This window comes from Pieris napi, chromosome 19 (assembly GCF_905475465.1).
Source record: "Pieris napi chromosome 19, ilPieNapi1.2, whole genome shotgun sequence".
NCBI lineage: Eukaryota > Metazoa > Arthropoda > Insecta > Lepidoptera > Pieridae > Pieris > Pieris napi.
The window spans coordinates 1844460-1866238 of NC_062252.1; the positions used below are offsets into that span (position 1 = coordinate 1844460).

The 21779-nt window shown below is 33.4% G+C and overlaps 1 protein-coding gene across 2 annotated transcripts; it reads left to right on the forward strand.

The window, feature by feature from the left end:
• Positions 1 to 3750: 3750 nt before the first annotated feature.
• On the forward strand, positions 3751 to 20640 carry LOC125059352 (sodium- and chloride-dependent GABA transporter 1). Of its 2 annotated transcripts, none has more exons than XM_047663740.1 (12): positions 3751 to 3839; positions 8358 to 8550; positions 9509 to 9780; positions 12209 to 12310; positions 12971 to 13142; positions 13716 to 13906; positions 14551 to 14731; positions 15762 to 15886; positions 16909 to 17153; positions 17694 to 17897; positions 18403 to 18570; positions 19371 to 20640. In XM_047663740.1, exons 2-12 carry the CDS (start codon positions 8483 to 8485, stop codon positions 19461 to 19463), a joined length of 1821 nt encoding a protein of 606 aa, XP_047519696.1. In that variant the 5' UTR covers positions 3751 to 3839; positions 8358 to 8482; the 3' UTR covers positions 19464 to 20640. The 2 variants fall into 2 exon arrangements, with proteins under 2 accessions (XP_047519696.1, XP_047519695.1); XM_047663739.1 differs by lacking the exon at positions 3751 to 3839 and adding an exon at positions 5391 to 5571.
• Positions 20641 to 21779: the final 1139 nt, after the last annotated feature.

Below are 21779 nucleotides of genomic sequence, written 5' to 3' on the forward strand. Positions count from 1 at the left end.
ACCTAGTTTCAATTTCCGATTCTCACCAAAGCATTAAAAAAGCGCGAATCGCATGTGGTATCTTAAAATATCATTGGCGAATGTTAAGGTTCCTACCTTTTACTATTGAGCCGTACCTTTCAATATATTTTTAATAGTATAGTAATAAAATAGGCTCCGAAGAACTTGGAATGTTTCACATAACATGCGGGTCCTACAATTAATTTGGACAATGCGTTTGACATTGTTTCCATTCCATTTCGACCTTGTATCGATCGTTTGACCCAATTCCCACGGTGTATGGGACCCTTAAGACCCTTAAGCCATACAGAGGCCCAAATTCTTCCTTCTACTTGTGTAAATTAAGCCTTATTTACGCGTACGAAACTTTTCTTTGTCATCAACGATTTAAAGTCACATTAATTTATAGACCCTTTTATTAAACATATATAAATCGCTTTGAGGTCTCATCCCTGAGGTAGTAGGTTCGAACCCCGGCTGTGCACCAATCAACTTTCTGTCTATGTGCAGAGCATCCGCTCGAACGGTGAAGGAAAAAATCGTGAGGAAACCGTCTTGCCTTGGACCTAGAAAGTCGATGGCGTGTTTCAGGTACAGGAGGACACCTACTTGCCTATTAGATTGACAAATGATCATGAAACAGATACAGAAATCTGAGGCCCAGACCTAAAATGATTGTAGCGCCACTGGTGTTTATGAGGTAGTATTAAAAACTGACTTAAATTAGGTTACTGCTGTTAATAGCGTTAATAATTTTTATTATAATAAAACCCCTCTTGGGTAAGCGACTCGTCCAATTCCTTCCATTGTTCTCTGTTGAGTTTGGTGCAGTCACTCTCTGCCAGATCCACGAGATCATCCACCCACCTAAGCTGTGTCAACGTTTCTCTCCCAGACTTGGTATTGGAATTTTTAATTGAATTTAAATAAAACAGACATTTTAGTGAGTAAAGGTTGTAGCCACTAGCTTTTGAAATTTGAAAGTTATAATTATAAGAGCCAGGGCAAACCGAGTATGAAGTATGAAAATTTAATTTCGTGTGATGCAAATAGAGCCTGAAATAACATAGATAGCGAGACAGTTTAATATAAAGTGATATTTTTCTCACATCAGCTTATAAACTCCGTAATTTTTGGATTGTATTTTTGTTTCATCATTGTTAGATTTTATTTTAGTATTGTAAAATTCTAGTGTTATATATATTTTTATTTTTTGTTAATTTACATGGTATATATAATCAAAATATATAATTATTTATAGTTAAAAAATAATAAGTAGAAAATTATTATAAATAAAAAGTTTGGTCCCTGTGGCAGTGTACCTTTATCGCTGGCAGCATTTCCTCGCTGTATTGCGATACTTCTTCGTTGACTGAGGAAAGCATCAGCTCTGGGGTCACCGGTACTGTCTACCAAGCGCCAACATAAATCTTTGTTTGAAGCATACTTGCTAAACAATATTTTGTTTTACCGAGATTCGAAGTAACGACTTCCGGGCTGTATGCTCTTACGAAGTCGACAGTAAGAAGCTGATTACTTATTTATTTTCGTCGTATTTATTACATACAAAACTTATGTTACATGAAAATAGTAATGTTGAAATATTACATTTTGTCACCTTTACTTATAAACTTAGTTTTAAACAATAAACTTCACAAAAGAGAGTCCGACTTTACATGAACTACAGTCCAATATTATGTTGACTTAATTTTCTACAATACTAGTGAATAGCTTCAATTAAGCTAATGTTAACAGTCTTAGCGTTCTATTATGTTTTGACACTATGTTCGTGTGTCCGAATTACCGCAATTGCACTTATCACTACACTAGTTTTCACACCACATTCCACATTAAGATCCTTGTGGATACATTTATATATACATTGACAATGTCCGGGAGCATTTTGTTCTGGAACCGTTGAACAAACGGTAAACATTTTCACTTTGCCAAAACGTAAATGTATGGAGTACATTTAATAATTTAAACAACAAAGCAACGTTAATTAGAAAAGGGATTTATTCCTACGTGGTAGAGAACAATGCTTAACTTAAAATGTCACTCATAAAGTTAGAAATTATTTCAAAGCAGTTGAAGCTTTGAATGTACGTTGAACTTTCAGTTCTAGACTTAACTCTGGGGTCAAATACCTTAAGCACTGAATAATAGCTGTTTTATTGCTCAGAAATCTTAAAAGATTGGCGGAATTTTTAATACACTTTTTACCCTTGGTGGATACAAATGGATTTTTCAGACATTCCAGTTTTCTTTTAACACGTTTTTAACAGTAGGTACTACTTAAGACTGATTTTTGTAGAAAGCTACAGAATACCGTCACATATACTAATATGATCATAATAGCTTTGTAGCCCGATATCACTCGAGAGCGCGGGAAACTGTTTAAATTACCGTTACGTTTTAACAAAATACTGTCGTAATCTTTTTCGAAACCGTGACCGCGAAATAATTTCTCTATCGCCTAAGGACGTTTCTATGGGATTACTCTGATATTTCACTGATCTCAAGAGAACTTAATTACTTCTTATTGAAGATACTCCGAGCAGGCTAATTTTGGGTTCTTTAATATTATATCACTTGTTGAATAAAATGTGTATAAACGTTCTAAAAATTTTTTTTTTTTATTCAATAACAAGTTACATTTTTAGCAGATATTGGAGCCCCTGAACTAAGTCTAGGGAGACCTGTACATCAGGGTACTCCGCTCTTCCAATGGTATAACGAAATATTAACTTAACAATAATTAATACCAAAATACTATATTACAAAGAAAAACAGAAATCTAAGACTAATTACTAAACTAAATATACAGGTTTACATGGTTGAGATTACATTACATTTGTACGCACCAGAATGATAATCTTAGGGAAGGATGGATGGGAGGTGGAGGGTGGCAGTGTAAAATAGTGTAAAGTGCAATGTGGAAATTAAGAATGGTAAAATTATACTTGAATTAGCAATTCAGTTTCTTCGTAGTTAAGTGAACAAAGACACTTGGTAATGAATGTTTTAATTTCGAATAATTGATGGTAAATATTAAGGATTCTATTCAGTTTGTTGTATAGCTGACTAGACAAATAAGAAAATTGGCGGTGTGAGAATTTGGTTGTACATTGAGATATAATACACACTAAGTCCTTCCTACGCCTTTCCAGAAGTGCTTTCTTAAAGTGCTTTAGAGTATATTTTCTAAGGATTTAAGGATGAACAATTGGCGGATGGTAAAAAGATTGCTTGAATTGTATAAATCAAAAGTTGAATAGGTACGCTTGAAAAACATCACCTTCAACAGAGCTCTTTGCGTACATTGCCATTATTAGTAAAACTATGACATATAACCTACACGACCGCATCAAAGAGGCTCTGGGGGTCGATCATAACTGCGAACTCCGCGATATAGCAATATAGCGTCAACAAAAAAGCCCTTAAAAAGCCTTAAAAGAGATGGAAGGAGAGGGGAGAGGTATCCAGCTCCCTTTTTCTGCAGACTTTTTCTGTTGCAATATTTCATCGTAGGAGGAAACCATCGCATTCACCTCGTTTCTACCAAGCATTTTCAAAACATCACAAAACAGAGCGAGGCCGTAACAAAGGAATGGAATAAAAATATCTTTTTACCCTGTAAACGAAAACCCAATTTCCGAGCTTTCCTCGCGCACCTAACAGCTTTTATTTACACAATAACTTTGCAGTTATTGGCCTTGAGGCTTCGGAGGCTGTGCACATGCGCGGGAACCAGGACTCGGCTGAAATGGTCCTTTGTCCATTCCCTACGTAAAGGTCTAGCTGTGCTGACGTCACGGGAAACGAAAATAGGCGGGAAAGTGAGTAGCGCTTTCTTTACCTCAAATAAATTATATTATTTTATACATTATTTATTAATTATATATTATAGCTTCATACGTGATCACATATAGAGCTTATTTAAAACACTACTGCTACACGCAAAATAATATACATTTAATTATTATTTTAGAGTATTTAGAATATTTTGTATGTTTGAAATTGTCGTGTAGGTGAAGATTAAGAGTTAGCTTAAGCTTTTTATGTTCCATACTAATATTCATCAAAATTCACTTGGCTATCTATGCGTTATTGAAATTTTACGAATTATATGTAATGCCACCAACATTTGAATTTAATGTAAGCAATTAAAATAGATGAATGCAATTTAAGTGGTATCAATAACAAGAACGCTGAAATCGTTTAAGATATTTGTTTGTTCATCAAATGTTTTAAGTTAAGTGAATTTTCTCTTAAACATAAGTCCTTTTTTACACGCTTTATATTAGCTTCACCTGTATGTGTGTATGTATGTAACCAACTCCTTCGGACTCGATTTTGACCCACTTTTAACGGACAGATTTAATTCAAACTTTGCGCACTTGTCAAAGATCGATGACAATACAATAATCCGAAAACAAAAAATGAAAAAAATTTAACTAAAAAATAAAAAATAAATAATTGTTTAAACTTTAAACCATCACTCATGGCAACTCTGTGCCATATTTTTCGTCTATCGAGCAACCCACGCATTTTCACAATAATACCTTTATTTTTTGTTCATTACCATTCAGCCTAAATTAGGAATTATTTTTCACTTTTTAGTTTGAAGTGCTTTAAAAGCGTGTTTTTTAGTTTTTTTAAACTATTATTTATTTATTACTTTTTAACTTTGTGTTTGGTTGTAATGCTCCTCTAAACAGATATCTATCTGCAGTAAACGACGCTTTATGTCTTCAGGCGTAAGATGCTGTAGTCACTGGTATTCCGTCACCAATAATAACAATTGAAATATATATATTGCATATTTATCTTTCTTAATCTAGTTTTGTCTTTTATTTTTGTTGTCTGATAATTTCTTGTCTATTTTATCATATAAAATTGTAATAAAACAAATACGATCTTTCAGCTAGTACGTATTTTGCCGCCCGCCCAATTTCCGTTAAGTTATCCGGTATCCACTATATTTTAACCCAAAAACGTAACCTTAGTATTTGTATAGAGTAAGGTAAAATAGTTACAAAATAAATTTATTTAAACTGCTTGGTTGATCTTTGGATAATATATTGGCCAGTTGGGTATCCATAATTATTTAAACATAACTTTAGATTCTGAAAAATAATAAGGAATCCGCTTTTAAGTAATAAGGCTTTACGTTTCATAATCATAATTTATGTTTTTTTTTAACATCCATGAAAAAATGTTTGAGTTCTAAGTCCATACATGCTACATTGCTCTTAGTAGAGCATTCGATATCAGTAAAACATTCGTACTCTGAACTTCTGTATGTACGTCGTATACCTGTTGAATCCTATCGATCAATTGAACTAAATGTTACACCTTCCGGAGGGTCGAAACGCTCATAAATTCTTTTACCGTTTGACAGTTGAACAGTTCACATGTATTCCTGTAACCTGTGATGTCTACCAGGATCATTCGTGCTCAAGCATGTGGCGGACTAACACGTATCTGCCGAACTGTCCGCCATTTTGCTGACGTTTGTGTATGTGTATGATAATGTGTATAGTGTTGTGTGTGTAGATTTTAACTGAGGTAGGTTATCAAGCGGTGATCTGTTTAGAGATCTTTGTTGTGTCCGTGCAACGTGTGCTATTGTTATATATGCGTGTTTAAAACTTTGTAGTGTAAATTAAATTGAATTTAATATTAGTATTAAACTTGTTAACACATTATATGACTGTACATATAGTGCGTGAATATTATAGTACCGGTGATAGTTGCAGAAAATGCGGGTAGTCCGTGCTCTCGTATTATTGGCTACCTTCTTTTAACTCGGGTCAATTTAGTTCACCAAAACGAATAAACTCTATCATTCGTTTAGTTTTCATCTAAATGTTTTCGTTTGCTTTCCTTTGGGTTTAACTAACTATCAATTTTCGTAATAAAGTCAAACGGTAAACGCAATAGTTAATAGTTAAATAAAACGATGATTACCTTCTCTTTTGGAATCGGTTATAAATAATCCATCCATGAATCAGCAGGTCAGGTTGAATAGAATAATGAATGAGACCCGCATATCAATCTTTCGATCATCTTCAACTGATTGCTAGTTGTTATTCTATTACGATAATTATATTTGCCACAAGAATACGACTGCCAAGATGAATACTGAATTTATTGTACATTACTGAATGCGAACATAGTTCTATGTTTGTTTCATTACATCGTTGTCCTCTTTAGCTGGATGATATACGGAAGTCAAAATATCACTTCACGATAGTTGTAAATTTAAATTTGCTGCCAGTTCTTAAATCAAAGGCGTAGAACGGATGAGAAGAACTGATAAACTCTCCTTCACTCTCTTAAATTGCCAAGTTGTAAGGACCTACAATACTTACCGCTGTGTCTCTACTGATATACTCTAAGATATGCGGGTTTTTCACGTTTTCCTTCGTATTAGATAGATCTTCTTGGTAGTCTTCATTACTGGAGGTCGTGCCTATCTTGAAAAGCCCTAAATCCCTCAGGGTATTAGGGATGTCAAGACTCATAATTGTCTTAATTTGATCAGACCTTCTGCCACCACTCCTCCCTACCATTACTAGTTTGTCGAGACTATTCGGGTCTCTCCTGGCAATGCCAAAGTAGATACAAAGAGCGTGTAGGTAATATTTGAGTATTTAAAAACGAAATTATTGTCAGGGAACGTGTCGCGTGTTGAAAATCGAATCCTTAACTATTTCGCTTACATTTAAATAGCTTAAGTAACTATTATCTCTTGATGAAGTTCAAAGTCTAGTACTGCGTTTTAAGTATCTTTCAGATTTCGTTTGACTTTTTCTATAATACTTTGCGAGTAAGTAATCCAGGGCTGTCATTCAATAAGTTAGAGCCCAAATTGGTACGAAACACCAACGTTTTATTTTTATTAATTCTCAATTCATTTGATAGCGACGTATTGGTTTGTATTTTCACTAATATTACGATATAATTTCAGTTAGAAATAATAAACGGCTTTCTAAAACATGTCGTGCTAAAGTTTTACGTTTATATAAGATATATCTATATTTATATTTCCTTGTAATTATGTTATTAGTGTATTAGTATGTAGATGTTCAATTAAAACTTCGGTTTCAAAACAAATTTCCAACTCTTTATAAAATGAAAAAAAAAAAAAAAGTTTAGTATGGAACATAAGATACAGGTATCACTTATTCCACGTCATTAAATTTCAATATGTAGACATCCCTACTCATCGGCAAAGAAGACAGAGGGTGTAGGCCGAGAGAAAAAGCCGGCATAAAAAACTCTCGGTGCTCTTTTAAAATAGCAAATCATCAAACAACACTTATTTTAAAACAAATATCGCAAAATATTAAAATCTCCCCCCATAGCGGGTCAATTTTTTTTGCCTAGGGCCCTCATACTTGCAAACGTTTACGCGCTATCACTTTGAATGCGGCTCTTACAATACCATTACATAAGCCTTGAACATGTCTTCATTTTTCTTATCAAGATATTTATGATGGGAAGGCTTCAGTGGAAATCGATATTCATTATGAGGCAGCGTCAAGTTTAGAAACTGTATATTGTACGGATATTTTGGTAACAGGGAAATATGTTTACGTATTAATTTAGGATTTAAAGAAAAAACTTTTTACCGGATTGAAGTTATGTATTATTATAAATTTACAACTATTTAACATAATTTTAAATTTATCCGACTTTTCGCGTGCTTTACAGCGTGCGTGGTCACGGTGACTGAAGGCAAAAGATGTTGGATGTCAAAAAGTATCACAGCTGTAGAGAAAGTTGCCTTATCTGTATTTATTTCCCCGGAGTTGGTATCGACTAAAAGATGGAGGGTTTTGGCAAAAATGGCTCACGGTGTCCTCTATTTTCGCGGATTGTTTTTTTGGATTGGAAAAACAATCCGCGAAAATAGACCGATCAGTCACCGTGACCACGCACGCTGTAAAGCACGCGAAACGTCGGATAAATTTAAAATTATGTTAAATAGTTGTAAATTTATAATAATACATAACTTCAATCCGGTAAAAAGTTTTTTCTTTAAATGTGTAAAGGTTATGTAAATCAAAGACAATACTAATTTAGGATTTATAATTTGATTTTAATAGTAGAATCATGTGTGAACAAGATCAGTTAGAAACTCTACATCGTTTGAATACGGTATTATAAATAATAAAAAAAATTGATATTATTTATAAAGTTCTAGTAACTAGAGGACGGTAGGCCTAGTGGCTTAAATGTGCTCTCAACATTAAGTACCTACGTTTGAATCTCGGCTGTGCACTATAGATTTTTTCCAAGACCAAGGATTTTAGTACCCCTTGTATATGTTTTCTTTATTGTTTCAGAATTAATCTTATTTCTAGTCCAAGTACTTTAAAACAATGTTAATACAGTCCCCCTGACTTGCAATCTATAGTAGAGTTAGAGTGAACGTAGAGTGATTAGAAAAGGAAAGAGATAAGACTTAGAGATGGACACAAGAAATGATGGACTCGGTGATGACATCGAACTGAGCATTCAGGGAGCGAGCAAATCCAGGTACTATTTACTATGTTGTATTCTTAATAGTATTTGTTATGAGTAAAAAAAATGTTTTAGTGTTCTATCTGTTTATTTTAAACTATGTGTACTAAATATAAAAGGGAAAGATTTGTTTTTGCGTATGTTTGTAACGAATAAATTCAAAAACTGAAAAGCCGACTTTAAAAATTCTTTCACCATTTCACGTTCATCCTTGAGGAACAAAGGCTATGTTTATTTCGAAAATACTTCAAAGTGCTAGTGTTAAGTAAATAACAGTTTTTATTAGCTTTTCACATAGGTTTTTTAATCGATTTTTTTAAGCTAAAAAACACGTATATGTAACGTCGTAATAATACTTATTATTGTCTCTTCACATACACTATATAATGTTATTAAACCAATTAAATTAATTTTATTTTAAATTTGAATTTCGAATCACACCACTGGCTTTCCCATGTTTAAGTTTACGCAATAAAACGATTGGGAAATAATATAATACATAGCAACACTTTTCAAGTACTTTTTATTAATTATTTAGTTACAAAAGCTTGTCACTCGGCGCACTCGTATATTTTCAATAGAAAAATAAAATACAAACTATAGTGTCAAGCACTTATAGGCAAACATAAGAAACATGAAGGAAAAAATACAATCATTGTTTCATATCAAAATCAAAATACGTTTATTCAATTTAGATGCTTCTTAGAGCATACCTATGAATGTCAACAACGTTTACAAAATTCACGAAAGAGCAAGACTACGCCATCTGTTCGCAAAACTACCAGGAGGCTTTGTTCTGAGAAGAACGGGCAAGAAACTCAGCAAATTTATAAAATAAATTATAAATTATAAAACCTAAAGGAAAATTAATTTCACCGTGTGAGGGGAGAAACTATGGATATGCAATTATCTAACAACTAAATATACGTTTACGTAAAATGAGACAATGGAGCTGATTTGAATATTTTTTTAGCGACGCACCAAAGAAATCAACATTGCCGGAGAGAGGTTCATGGGGTAGCAAGTTAGATTTTATTCTATCTGTGGTGGGATTGGCCATCGGTTTGGGCAATGTGTGGCGGTTCCCATACCTCTGCTACAAGAATGGAGGAGGCGCTTTCCTCATTCCCTACTTCCTCACGTTGTTCCTGGCTGGTATCCCCATGTTCTTCATGGAGTTGGCCATGGGACAAATGCTTACGATCGGCGGTCTGGGAGTGTTCAAGATTGCCCCGATTTTTAAAGGTAATTAATTTTTTATCTGTTCCCAAGATTACATTACATTTTGTTAATTATATATATCAATTGTGTAGTTTTTTAGATTAGGTAAACAGTCAGTCAGTCGATAAAATATTAAATATCTTATAAAATATTATAATAGTAAAATATATAATAAAGAATTAACACTTTCTGTAGCTTTGTTTAGGCCTTAATTACCAACTTCTATTTAACATAAGAAAGCGTCCAATAGCACTTACCGGCTCTATTATATCTATTAGAAGACAATATTTTTTCCACTTACAATTATTTAGCATTTAAGTTTTGTCCTTTTCAAGGTTCTCACTAGTTCGTGGTCAACGTTATTTTAAGCTGTTGTTTAATTATTATTCCTTATAAACCACGATACACAATTTAAGCGTCGTAGAGTGTTGTCGTGATAGAATATGTGAATGTCGTGACAAAATGTCTTCGATGTCGCATTGTTATAGTTATTATGCATTTAATGAGAAATATACAACTACAGTGTCATTTTTAATAAGACATAAAATATAATTAGACAAATAACTTGCATAAGACATTAAAACATCATGAATTTTAACAAAGCATAATGAGCCTCTCGTCTAAACGAAATCTTAACTTTAATTTTGAAGTTTTGTCGAGCACATAAAACAATGGCTGAAAGATTCTTCCACGTATGCGTGTAAAGGTGACGTATGTCTTATGTATGTTCTGAAGTGACCATTTTAAAACAATATAATTCCTGTCATTGCATTGTACTTGCGTAATAATAATTATTATAATTTATAGCCATAATCTACACAACATTAAAACACTGGTCCCTGGTATACTGTGACATCCCAATTAGATTAACGGTGTAGGAATGTAAAAATTTAATAACAATCTAAATATAAGAATAATAATGAAACATAAGTCATATTGTAACGCCATAAATCCGTTTAGGTAAGAATCAGTGACCGAAATTTTTAATAAGCCAAAACTTTTGCTAGTTCATTACATAAAACAGTGTTTGCAATATTTTAATTACCATAAATATCAATTTATTCGAGTTGAAAATAAAAGTACACATTTTAATGAGTTTCCAGCAAATTAATATTTGAACCTAATTAAATTAAAACAGTTTTTAATTGGGTCATAAGAATAATAGAATTTGGACTGGCTTCTAGAACTGTAATTGAAATATGGAGTTAATCTTATATATATAAAATTCTCGTGTCACAATGTTAGTTACCATACTCCTCCGAAACGGCTCGACCGATTTTTATCAAATTTTATATATGCATATTCAGTAGGTCTGAGAATCGGCCACTACCTATTTTCATACCCCTAAGTAATAAGGTTCTCCACCCCTAACATTTTATTTTTATTTTTGGACGAAATTTTAATAGAGTAAAAATAAAATCCTCTATTATTCAAAGCACCCCGATGACCCAGGAACCGTAGTAAGTCATGTAAAAGACTAGAGTGAGATGTCGTTTGTATTACAATAAGAATAATAATAATAAAACCACTAATTAAAACAATTAAATTTAAAAATACACTAAGATTCGTTAATATTTTGTTAATGTGTCATGATTTTGTTTTTAACATCTTCCTTTCTTAAATTATATTATATTATTATTTATTCTGAAATAAGTAATGATTTTAGATATGTATTAAATTAAATACAAATTATTTTTTGAAATATGAACAAGTTATCAAAATTTAAATACTTATGTATATTTAAAATGTACATTTTTTATACGAATTCTCAAAATTATTTCCTACGAGCTACAATTTCTTCAAAGCCTTAACGGGGATAATTATACCTTTGTCATGTTTGTGACAATGCTTTCAGGAAAATCATTGTCGAAGAAAATTACGTTGCGTTTATGTGTATTAAGTTTTCGCATATAAACGAATTCGAAATAAAACTTTAAATATTTTTATTTCAATACTTGTTGCATTAGGGTGCAGGTTATGATAACTTTTTTAAATAAAATAAATAAATAATTAGTAGGTAATGTTTAATAAAGCTTAGCGTGTGGATTGCTAGTAATTCATTCGTAATTCAGATTGTCTTAATCACATCATATTGTTTTTTGTTGAACCTTCAATGAGAAAACTATATGGAGCCAATGTCAGGAACGAATTCGAAATGAAACATCGAAGATTATTAGAGGAAGTCTATAGGATGTGTATAACAGTATGATCGAGTAAACAAAGTTCCTAAACATAAACTTGACTCAGGGTGATAACCCAATTCTTCTAACAGAGGACCAACAAGCACTAAGAGCACTTACAACACCACGAGGCTTGCAAGTGCGTTGCCGGCTTTTAAGGTCACTATAAAGGGTGATTCGCTACAAGTGTCTGTCAGTGATAATAATGGAATTTCGCATTCCCTCTTGACGCCATGAAATTTAGTCGCTAATTTATTATGGACAATTTACAGGAATTGGATACGCCGCGGCTGTCATGTCGTGTTGGATGAACGTTTACTACATCGTGATTTTGGCATGGGCCATCTTCTACTTCTTCATGTCTATGCGATCTGGTAAGTAGTTGAAAGTTAAAGTTATAATAAAATATAAACACCATAAATATATATTAGTAATGATTAAAGAAAATCCTTTTTATTTACTGAAATTAAATAATTCAGAAATTATTTTCAAATGAAGTTTATACAACGCAGAATATGAATATGTAAACGTTATGACATTTTTTTTTATTACTTGAGATCTCCGTACGGCTTTTGCCTACCATAGCGATATTTTCCTACTTTTCGCACAAAAGCGTATCACATAACGGCTAAGTCTCTTGTAAAGATTGCCAATGGTAATCCAATGTATTTTTAGTACATACAAGTTATACAACGAATAAAAATTATTGTGACCAAACGGTTTATCAAATGTAATTTAAATTTTGCAATTCACTTATAGACTACAGGTTATTTTTTTCCATGGGCTGGTAGTCTATTAAGATCTGAACGATCTAACAATTTCTCACGACAACGACATAAACTACAAGATTGTATAATTATTTAATCGTTATATCTGATCGCATCACGTTATCCAATGGTACAAGATTTCCGCATCTGTTTGCTTTTAAGGTTAAACCTTCAGGTCCACCATGTTCCTTCAATACCAAACCATGGAGGCTGTTAACATCAGAACACCTATATACTATAGGTAATATTTACCAATTTTTTTTCCAGACGTGCCATGGCGTGATTGTGACAATTACTGGAACACCGACACCTGCGTCAATCCATACGACCGTAAGAACTTAACTTGCTGGTCATCAATGGACATGACCACGTATTGTACCCTGAACGGAAAGAATGTCAGCAAGGCCCTCCTTTCTGATCCTGTCAAGGAATTCTGGGAGTATGTTTCATAGTTATTTAATTTTACTCGGTTTGAACTGCCGATTTATGTATTAGATACTTACTTTTATATTAGCCAAATGTCAAATTACTATCAAATCAATTAATTTAATTAACTAGTTGCTCTGTTTGAAAATATCAGAATGTAGATTTATTAATAGTGCTATTCAAAAACCACTCAGTAACTCTTCCCCATTCCCATATTAAGGCTTTACTAAGAAAATTGTAAGCAGTGTAACCTTGTAAGGAGAAAAGTTTCAATGGCATTTGAGAGCTGGCTTGAATCAATACGCGTATGATATTCTCTTGCGAATTGTCAATCAATATACATTGTACGTGTTCTTTTTTATAAACGTTAAATCTAAGGAAAAACAAGTAATGACCGTAAAAGTTATTTAAATCATTTAAAAATTGCCTATCTACCAAAGGGTCCTTCACGGCAGTGGGTTTCTGTTTGTTTGATTGATGATTCATCATCTAATTTGAGTCTAATAAGGCTATTGAGCAATATGTGTCTTAAAAATATATTTATAACAGTTTAATAGAAATTTCTACATAATATTTCAATTTATAGACGGCGAGCTCTACAAATCTCGAGCGGTATAGAACACATTGGTAACATCCGTTGGGAGCTGGCTGGAACACTTCTTCTGGTCTGGATCCTGTGCTACTTCTGCATCTGGAAGGGAGTGCGCTGGACTGGAAAAGTTGTCTACTTCACAGCACTTTTCCCGTACTTCTTGCTAACTGTATTGCTTATTAGAGGTACGACTTCCTTTGTGGTTTTATTTATATTACGGTATTGACAAAGGTTGGAAGGTCGATGTCAAGTTTTCTAGAATCCCTTTATCAGGCGTTATTTTTTATGCTCGTGGCAAACTTATGGAGTTATATCATTTCAGCATTATTGATTTGGTCTGTGTTATGGTAGCAATTTGCTAGCGATTTTGATAGCTAGCGAGCACCGGTGATATATAGACATAGACATATACTTAACATTTACACACACAACACACAAAATAATAATAATAAAAAAAGGAAAGAAAAGTAACAATAGTTTTTTTTAAGAAAAAGGTACATTTTAAGTGTGTATTGTGTGTGTGTTGTGGTTGTTACTGGCCCTGGCTCAGCATTATGCTGAAGAGCAGACGTGTTCCACAGCGCTGGTCATTCTGGTAGAGACCACAACAGCTAGTTAGCGACTCAAGATGCAAAAATAATAATAATTGTAGAAAAAATAATAATAGTAAAAATTAACAGTGTAAGTAAAGAAGTTCTGTGTAAAAGAAAAAAATAAGAATAATTGTTAAGAAATAGATAAATAAATATTTTTGGGCGGTTTAAAAAGCTAGATTTCGTGGATAATTTTAAAAGGCGCTTGGTATTTTAAATTTTTAACGCTTTTACAGGAATAACTCTTCCCGGTGCAATGGAGGGAATAAAGTTCTACATAATGCCGAACATGTCAAAGTTATTCGAGTCTGAAGTATGGATCGACGCGGTCACTCAAATCTTTTTCTCGTATGGTTTGGGTCTGGGAACTCTAGTGGCACTCGGAAGTTACAACAAGTTTACTAACAACGTTTATAAGTAAGTAAAATAGTATTAAGTCAATGTTTCTCTCTGTCTTTAATTGGCAGCTCATATCTCTACAACAAACTCCCAAGGGAAATAAGAGAATTATCACTAAATAAATTCAAAGCCCTCGTTAAACGGGAATTAATCAATTAAGCTTTTTATAAATCTGACGAATGTGAAAGAATGTGAAGACGAATTTAAGTAAATGATCCTAATCCTTGGGATTGCTTTGCTCCAGTTCAAAGAATTTGTATGACTCAATACTTGGCGATTAAAAAGAGTGGCGGAAAGTTTCTTGCCAGTTCTTCTTACCCGCTCTACGCTCTTGACTTGCGAACTAAATTTACAATTAATTTAACTTCGTTTTGACGTTCATAAGTATACTTGTTTACCTATATGCATAAAGATATTTTGAGTTTAAGTTTGAGCGTCGTGGTCAGCAACGAAGCATCTAAAGCGGACTATCAGTTTCCACCGGTTTCTGTCCAGCGCTTCTCTTATGACAGTGTAGTGTTTTGAGTCTTTCACTTGATTGGTCCATCTGGTTGGTGAACGGCATTGGCCGTTTGGCCGTTAACATTGGTTTATATAAACTTTAAATAGACTCTTTAGTTCACATTTAGTTTAAAGAACAGTAGAAATAATAAAAACTACACACAATTTTATGTATTCTTTTTTCGTCAAGAGTTCTCGCCTAATAATCGCGCTTAATAGCGTGGTCTCATCACTCTTTTGGCTATACCCTTGCCTCTCTTTTGACTTTAACCCGTTTATTCATAAAAAATAAAATTTGTTTTATGCATGATCTATGGTCTTTTTTCATCTTATTGTGGTTTACGCTGTGATGAACACTTTTTAATTTATTGTTTATAAATAAGTAGGGAATTACTCTTTAAATGTTCCTTGAACAGAAAATCAAACATTTTATGACAGATACAAATAGTCTTGTCTTTTTTAGCAGCCCATTTCTAACATTAGATTAATTACTTAATGTTAAAGTCTTATAATATCGTATATACTTTGACAATTGCTTAATTTTCAGAGACGCCCTGATAGTCTGTACAGTGAACTCCAGTACATCTATGTTCGCTGGTTTCGTTATCTTCTCTGTAGTTGGATTCATGGCTCACGAACAGCAGAGACCGGTAGCTGAAGTGGCTGCGTCAGGTACTATGCATTTTACCTGCGTTTCTAATGATACTAGTAGACTCGGCCAAGCGTTGCTGTGGCTAAGATTTTTGTTATATTACATAGTAGTAAACTATTCAAGAGAAACGGCAGGAGAACGCCAATCCATCATGCTTATTTGGTGGTTATGCCATTAAATTGTAGCTTATGTGAAACGTTGGTATTTATTTTGATAAGGATCAATACCTAGGTACGAATAAAGAGCCTTTTCTAGCGGGCGGTACGTAACTATAACAGATAGAGACATGCTGTTGCAACATTTTTTATAGATAGTGATGTGTCCTGAAAAATTGAAATACATCATTTTGTTCTATCATTAATAGTTTTCGCAGCGCACGCGATTGAAGGAAGTTTTTTGTTTATTTTTTACACCTTGGGTTAGATTATTCAAGTTTTAGTAAGCATCCTTAATTTTTTTGAAAATGAAACATATTTGACGACTCATTGGTCTAGTGGTTAGTACCCCTGACTGCGAATCCATGGGTCCCGGGTTCGATCCCCGGCTGAGACGAACATCGATGTGATGAGCATTTGGTGTTGTGCTTAGGGCTTGGGTGTTTAAATATGTATTTATATGTATATCTATCTATGTATATAATTATCCGTTGCCTAGTACCCATAACACAAGCTTCACCAGCTTAGCATGGGACTCGGTTAATTGGTGTGAATTGTTTAAAAAAAAAATATATATATATATGTCACTCGGGAATAGTGTAGCTTGCCAACGGTGAAAGAATTTATGAAATCGGTCCAGTAGTTTCGGAGCCTATTCATTTCAAACAAACAAAAAATCAAACCTTTCCTCTTTATAATATTAGTATAGATTTATTTCCTATGGTGCTCTGGCGTCTGGGGATTTTTTGCTTAAATTTTTTTCATAGTAATAAACCTCAATAAGTAAAGCAACGTTTTGAGTAGATTTATTAGAAAGGTTTTCTAAGGTCTCCTAAGTAATAATAAGAATTTAATCTTAATTAACGTTTATTATTTTTCTCTATCAGGACCTGGATTAGCTTTCTTAGCATATCCATCAGCCGTACTCCAACTTCCCGGAGCGCCATTGTGGTCATGCCTGTTCTTCTTTATGCTGCTCCTCATCGGTCTGGACAGTCAGTTCTGCACCATGGAAGGCTTTATCACAGCTGTGATCGACGAATGGCCGAAACTACTCAGAAGGAGGAAGGAAATTTTCATAGCTATTACATGTGTCATATCATATTTGGTTGGGCTGTCTTGTATTTCTGAGGTAAGAGAACGTTCTTAGAAGCTGCCATTGGCATTGCCATTACTAGGTCAACTAAATTGACTATGAAAACACTATCTTCAAAAAAGTAATTCTTATTTACTATTAGAAAACTTTATCTGTGTATTATATTTATCGATGCTTTATCAACAGGCTTAAAGCTCTATTATAAGTTAAGCTCCTACATGGACCATGAGCTGGATTTTGTTTCCCTTCAGACCTCTGTATTTATACTATGAAACGTTTAGATCAGTGTTTTGAAACCTTCTTTGTGCCTTAGCCTTTCTAAAATTCTTGTGAATGTATACATAATTTTTATTATTAAAAATTAAATTGTTCACTTATGAAATTAAAATGATAGGTTTTCGGAAGAAATGAAGTAGAAGTAAGTGTTTAAAACATTTAATGAAAAACGTCGAGTCCATTTCCGAATTGCTCTTTTGTTTAGGTCCAAGATCACACAATCTTTTATAAAGATCCTGCACTTTTCGTAAGATAAAACGCTTACAAAACTGTATATTTAATACCCTTATTTCATAACAGGGTGGTATGTATGTCTTCCAAATCCTGGACTCCTACGCTGTATCTGGCTTCTGCTTGTTGTTCCTGATCTTTTTCGAGTGCGTGTCGATCTCCTGGGCGTTTGGAGTGAACCGGTTCTACGATGGCATTAAAGAGATGATTGGCTACTACCCAACTATCTGGTGGAAGTTCTGCTGGGTCGGATTTACACCTGCTATATGTATTGTAAGTGGTTATTTTAATATCACAGAATTAGAAGAAATTGCATGCCACGGGAACCAATTATGTTTAATACATTTTGACGTCTATATCTTGGTTTCCCAAAAGGACTATTTATAAGCGATATAGTCACCCGTCTGCTATTGTTATGTAGTGTTTTTGTAATTTTACAATATATAAACTAAGTTTACTTTCCCATTTCCACACGAACTAAAGCGTCCCGTGTACGATAACAAATTAATTTATAGAAAACTAGTGGACCCCACAGACGTTGTCCTGCATGATATTTCAAGCTATTAGGATATTAAAGTATGAAAGTACCGACTGCAGCGCCACCTGCAGGGCTGATTTGTGAATCTAAACCATTACCAGATCCACACACACACAAAAAATTTCATCAAAATCGGTCCAGTCGTTTGAGAGAAGTTCCGTGACATACACACTCACAGAAGAATTATATATATAAAGATAGCGAGTTGGCATTATGGAAATATTTTTTTTCTTTTTACAGAGCGTGTTTATATTCAACTTGGTACAATGGACTCCGATAAAGTACATGAACTATGAGTATCCCTGGTGGTCTCATGCATTCGGTTGGTTCACTGCTCTATCGTCTATGCTGTGCATCCCTGGGTACATGATTTATCTGTGGCGAGTCACTCCAGGGACACCAATGGAGGTAGGTTTAATTACAATTCTTCTAAGTGCTAAGTCATGAAAACAATTGTAAAAATCTTTTTCTTAATTTTTGAGTTAAAATGTGTTGTTCCTTACTATCGTTTTCCTCACCGTGTGAGCAAGTATTTCAAATTTACATAGATCGAATGTAAACGCGTGATTCTGTAATATGAGGTCGTATGACGTATCAAACACTACCATACCTGGGCGTGCACTAAAGGATTTTAATATCTACAGTGCAATAAAATCTTTGTAAGGAAAAATAGGGTGTTACCAACCTATTTTGGACCCAAACATTTGCGACGTTATTTCTCAGTCGACTACTATAAATTATTAATTGTAAATCTGACGCAAAAATTAGTCTGCCCCCAGCCCTATACGGTTAAGTTATTAATTAAGACACATACTTTTTTGTCATTACTAGTAATTTTTCAACGTGTTACGCACAGTCGACTATTACATGTTATTAGTGAATCTGACGCAAAAATTAGTCTGGCCCCAGCCCTATAAGGTTAAGTTATTAATTAAGACACATACTTTTTGTCATTACTAGTAATGCAACGTGTTACTCACAGTCGACTATTAAAAATTATTAATTGTAAATCTGACGCAAAAATTAGTCTGCCCCCAGCCCTATAAGGTTACGTTATTAGTTAAGACACAAACTTTTTTGCCATTACTAGTAATTTTTCAACCTGTTACAGTTGTCAATTTCAAACGAATAGTGAATCTAACGCAATAAAAATTCTGCCCTATTAGTTATTAATTAAGAAAAATACTTAATAAAGTCATTTTTTATAGAAATTCCACACGATCGTTCGAATCCCCGAAGACGTACCGGCCTTACGGACCAAGATGCAGGCTGAGGAGATAGCCAAGCACGGCAAGGCCTAAATGAAATTTGATAAACGATACAAACGCACAATAATTTAAACGTGCCATATTAACGTGTAATCATTATTTACTTATATTACTTATTAGTCAATTATTTAATTATTACGTTTTGGGAGCGTCGCGACGCGTTCATGTTCTGCTATATTTACAAGTAAGTTAGTTACGGGTTTCAAATAGTTAATCTATATATTATAGTTATTGTCTTCCATTTAGGATGCTTTAAGTGTTTTTTATGTGTAGCTTGTAGTAGAATGCGTAATCAATTTTATTAGTAGCATATTTCGATTTTTAAAAGTGGTTTTAAAAACCCTCTTATTTATAGAAACTATTTCAACTGTTTTAATGTCTCAGAAGTGATTTAGTTAAAACAGTTGTTTTAGTTTTTATTAATAAGGGTTTATTATAAGAATGTGTAATCGTGTATCGATGTCTATTTCTTAACAGAATATTTCCATAGCATTACCAAAGAGTTTGTATCATTTTAGATTGTGTATGAGTTATTTGTATATTTTTATTAAGAATTACATATCGTTAAGTAAGAGTTTTGGTTTAGCTTTAATAGTTAAGTTGATTTTAGTTAATGCATTTATCATAAGTAAAAATAAAGTTGTGTTCTGTGTGAGACCAAATCTTTGAAGTATTTACAAAAATGTCTTAACATTATACTGTAGCTGTTAGCCTTAAACGCCCCTATAGTTATTTTTCGACCTTATTAATGTAATGTGCCAAAATATTATGTGTGGAGTTCAAAAGAGGAATGTTAGTAGATTTTCATAATAATTACTATTAACAATTATAACTCTATTTATACGTCAATTCCTATAACTAGTGAACATTCGTAGTTGTATGGCGTTTTTCATATAAACCTATTTATCACGTATGCAAATTATTTACAAAAAATAGTTAAATTTACAAAATTATTAAAATATTATAACATGTAATCATTATAAAACAATATTTAATTTGTGTTATATAAACACCATAAATAACCAATGTCTTAATTACTAATAACTCAGTTAATAATTACTGAGTAAAGTAATTAAAATATGAGATATTAGTAATTAGTTCATTAATAATTTTTGTGTGGTTTCAATTATACGATAATTTAATACAGAATGTGAAAAATGTTTATTTAGATGTAAGGAGTAATCATTCCATTAAATGTTTTCAAAATTAATTTAATAGTTTCATTTTGACTTCCCTTAAAATTCACATCACGAAGCATTCATCAAGGCTAGCTAACTTGAATAGCATATAGTATTAGTTATAGCTAAATACTACCAAGAGAAGGCTACTCAGAAGATTGGTATTTGCCATATTTTTGTATGGATCAGAGTCCTGCCTTGCGATTCTGTAACTCACTTTTCGAACTCACACAGCGGTTTTCGCAGCGGCGGTAGCGCTCAAATCAGTCGTGAAGCAGTCATTTTACGATTTGGCATTCTGATAAGGAGGGAGCTTGTAGTTCATTGTTTCAAGGACAAAGAGATGTTTATTAAGGAGACAGTGGCCCATAATTGTCCCTATTATTATTTTAAGATTCTGTTGAGGCTTAGAAGTCGCTTTGTCACTAGCGGGTTTACTTCTGGCAGTGCCATTTTGGATTCTCAGCAGACCGCGTTTTGCGACCAAATGTTGGAGTTCTGTGGCTCTTTGGTGAATCCCGGTTCGCACTTACGAGAAAGGCAAGATAAGGATCTAACTCTCCAAAAAGGTAGCAACATTAACTAAATTACAATATGTAATATAATTACTGCGGCTTAAAACCAACAAGGCTGTATATTAAATAGTATGAGCGAGCTAGTAGAAAAGGTATGTAAGGACTTTTACTAGTTTTCGTGGTTTTTGGTATGAGTTGGCCTTTAGGAACAGACGACTTATATAAGAAAATATAAATATAGAGAGAATTTACTATATTCTTAATCTATATAGTAATAATAATATAATATACTGGAAAAATAGAAAACTAAAATAAAACTTTAATACCAGTAACTCAGTGTATTGCGATACTTATTCGTTGAGGAAAGCACCAGTTCTGGGTTCACCGGTACTATCTACCAGGCGTCAACTTAAATCTTTAATTACCTGCCCTGCGATTCTGTAACTCACTTTCGAACTCACACAGCGGTTTTCGCATCGGCGGTCGCTCTCAAATCAGTCGTGAAGCAGTCATTTTATGATTTGGCATTCTGATAAACAATAAAGTACAAGCTCCCACCTTTTCAGAATGGCAAATCATAAAATGACTGCTTCACGACTGATTTGAGAGCGACCGCCGATGCGAAGACCGCTGTGTGAGTTCGAAAAGTGAGTTAC

Bases quoted from the DNA above. Each gene is read 5' to 3' on its own strand.
- LOC125059352 (XM_047663740.1), top strand. From the start codon at position 8,483: ATGGACACAAGAAATGATGGACTCGGTGATGACATCGAACTGAGCATT. The intron at 8,551-9,508 runs GTACTATTTACT...ATATTTTTTTAG, and splicing joins CAGGGAGCGAGCAAATCCAG to CGACGCACCAAAGAAATCAA. The intron at 13,143-13,715 runs GTATGTTTCATA...TTCAATTTATAG, and splicing joins CCTGTCAAGGAATTCTGGGA to ACGGCGAGCTCTACAAATCT.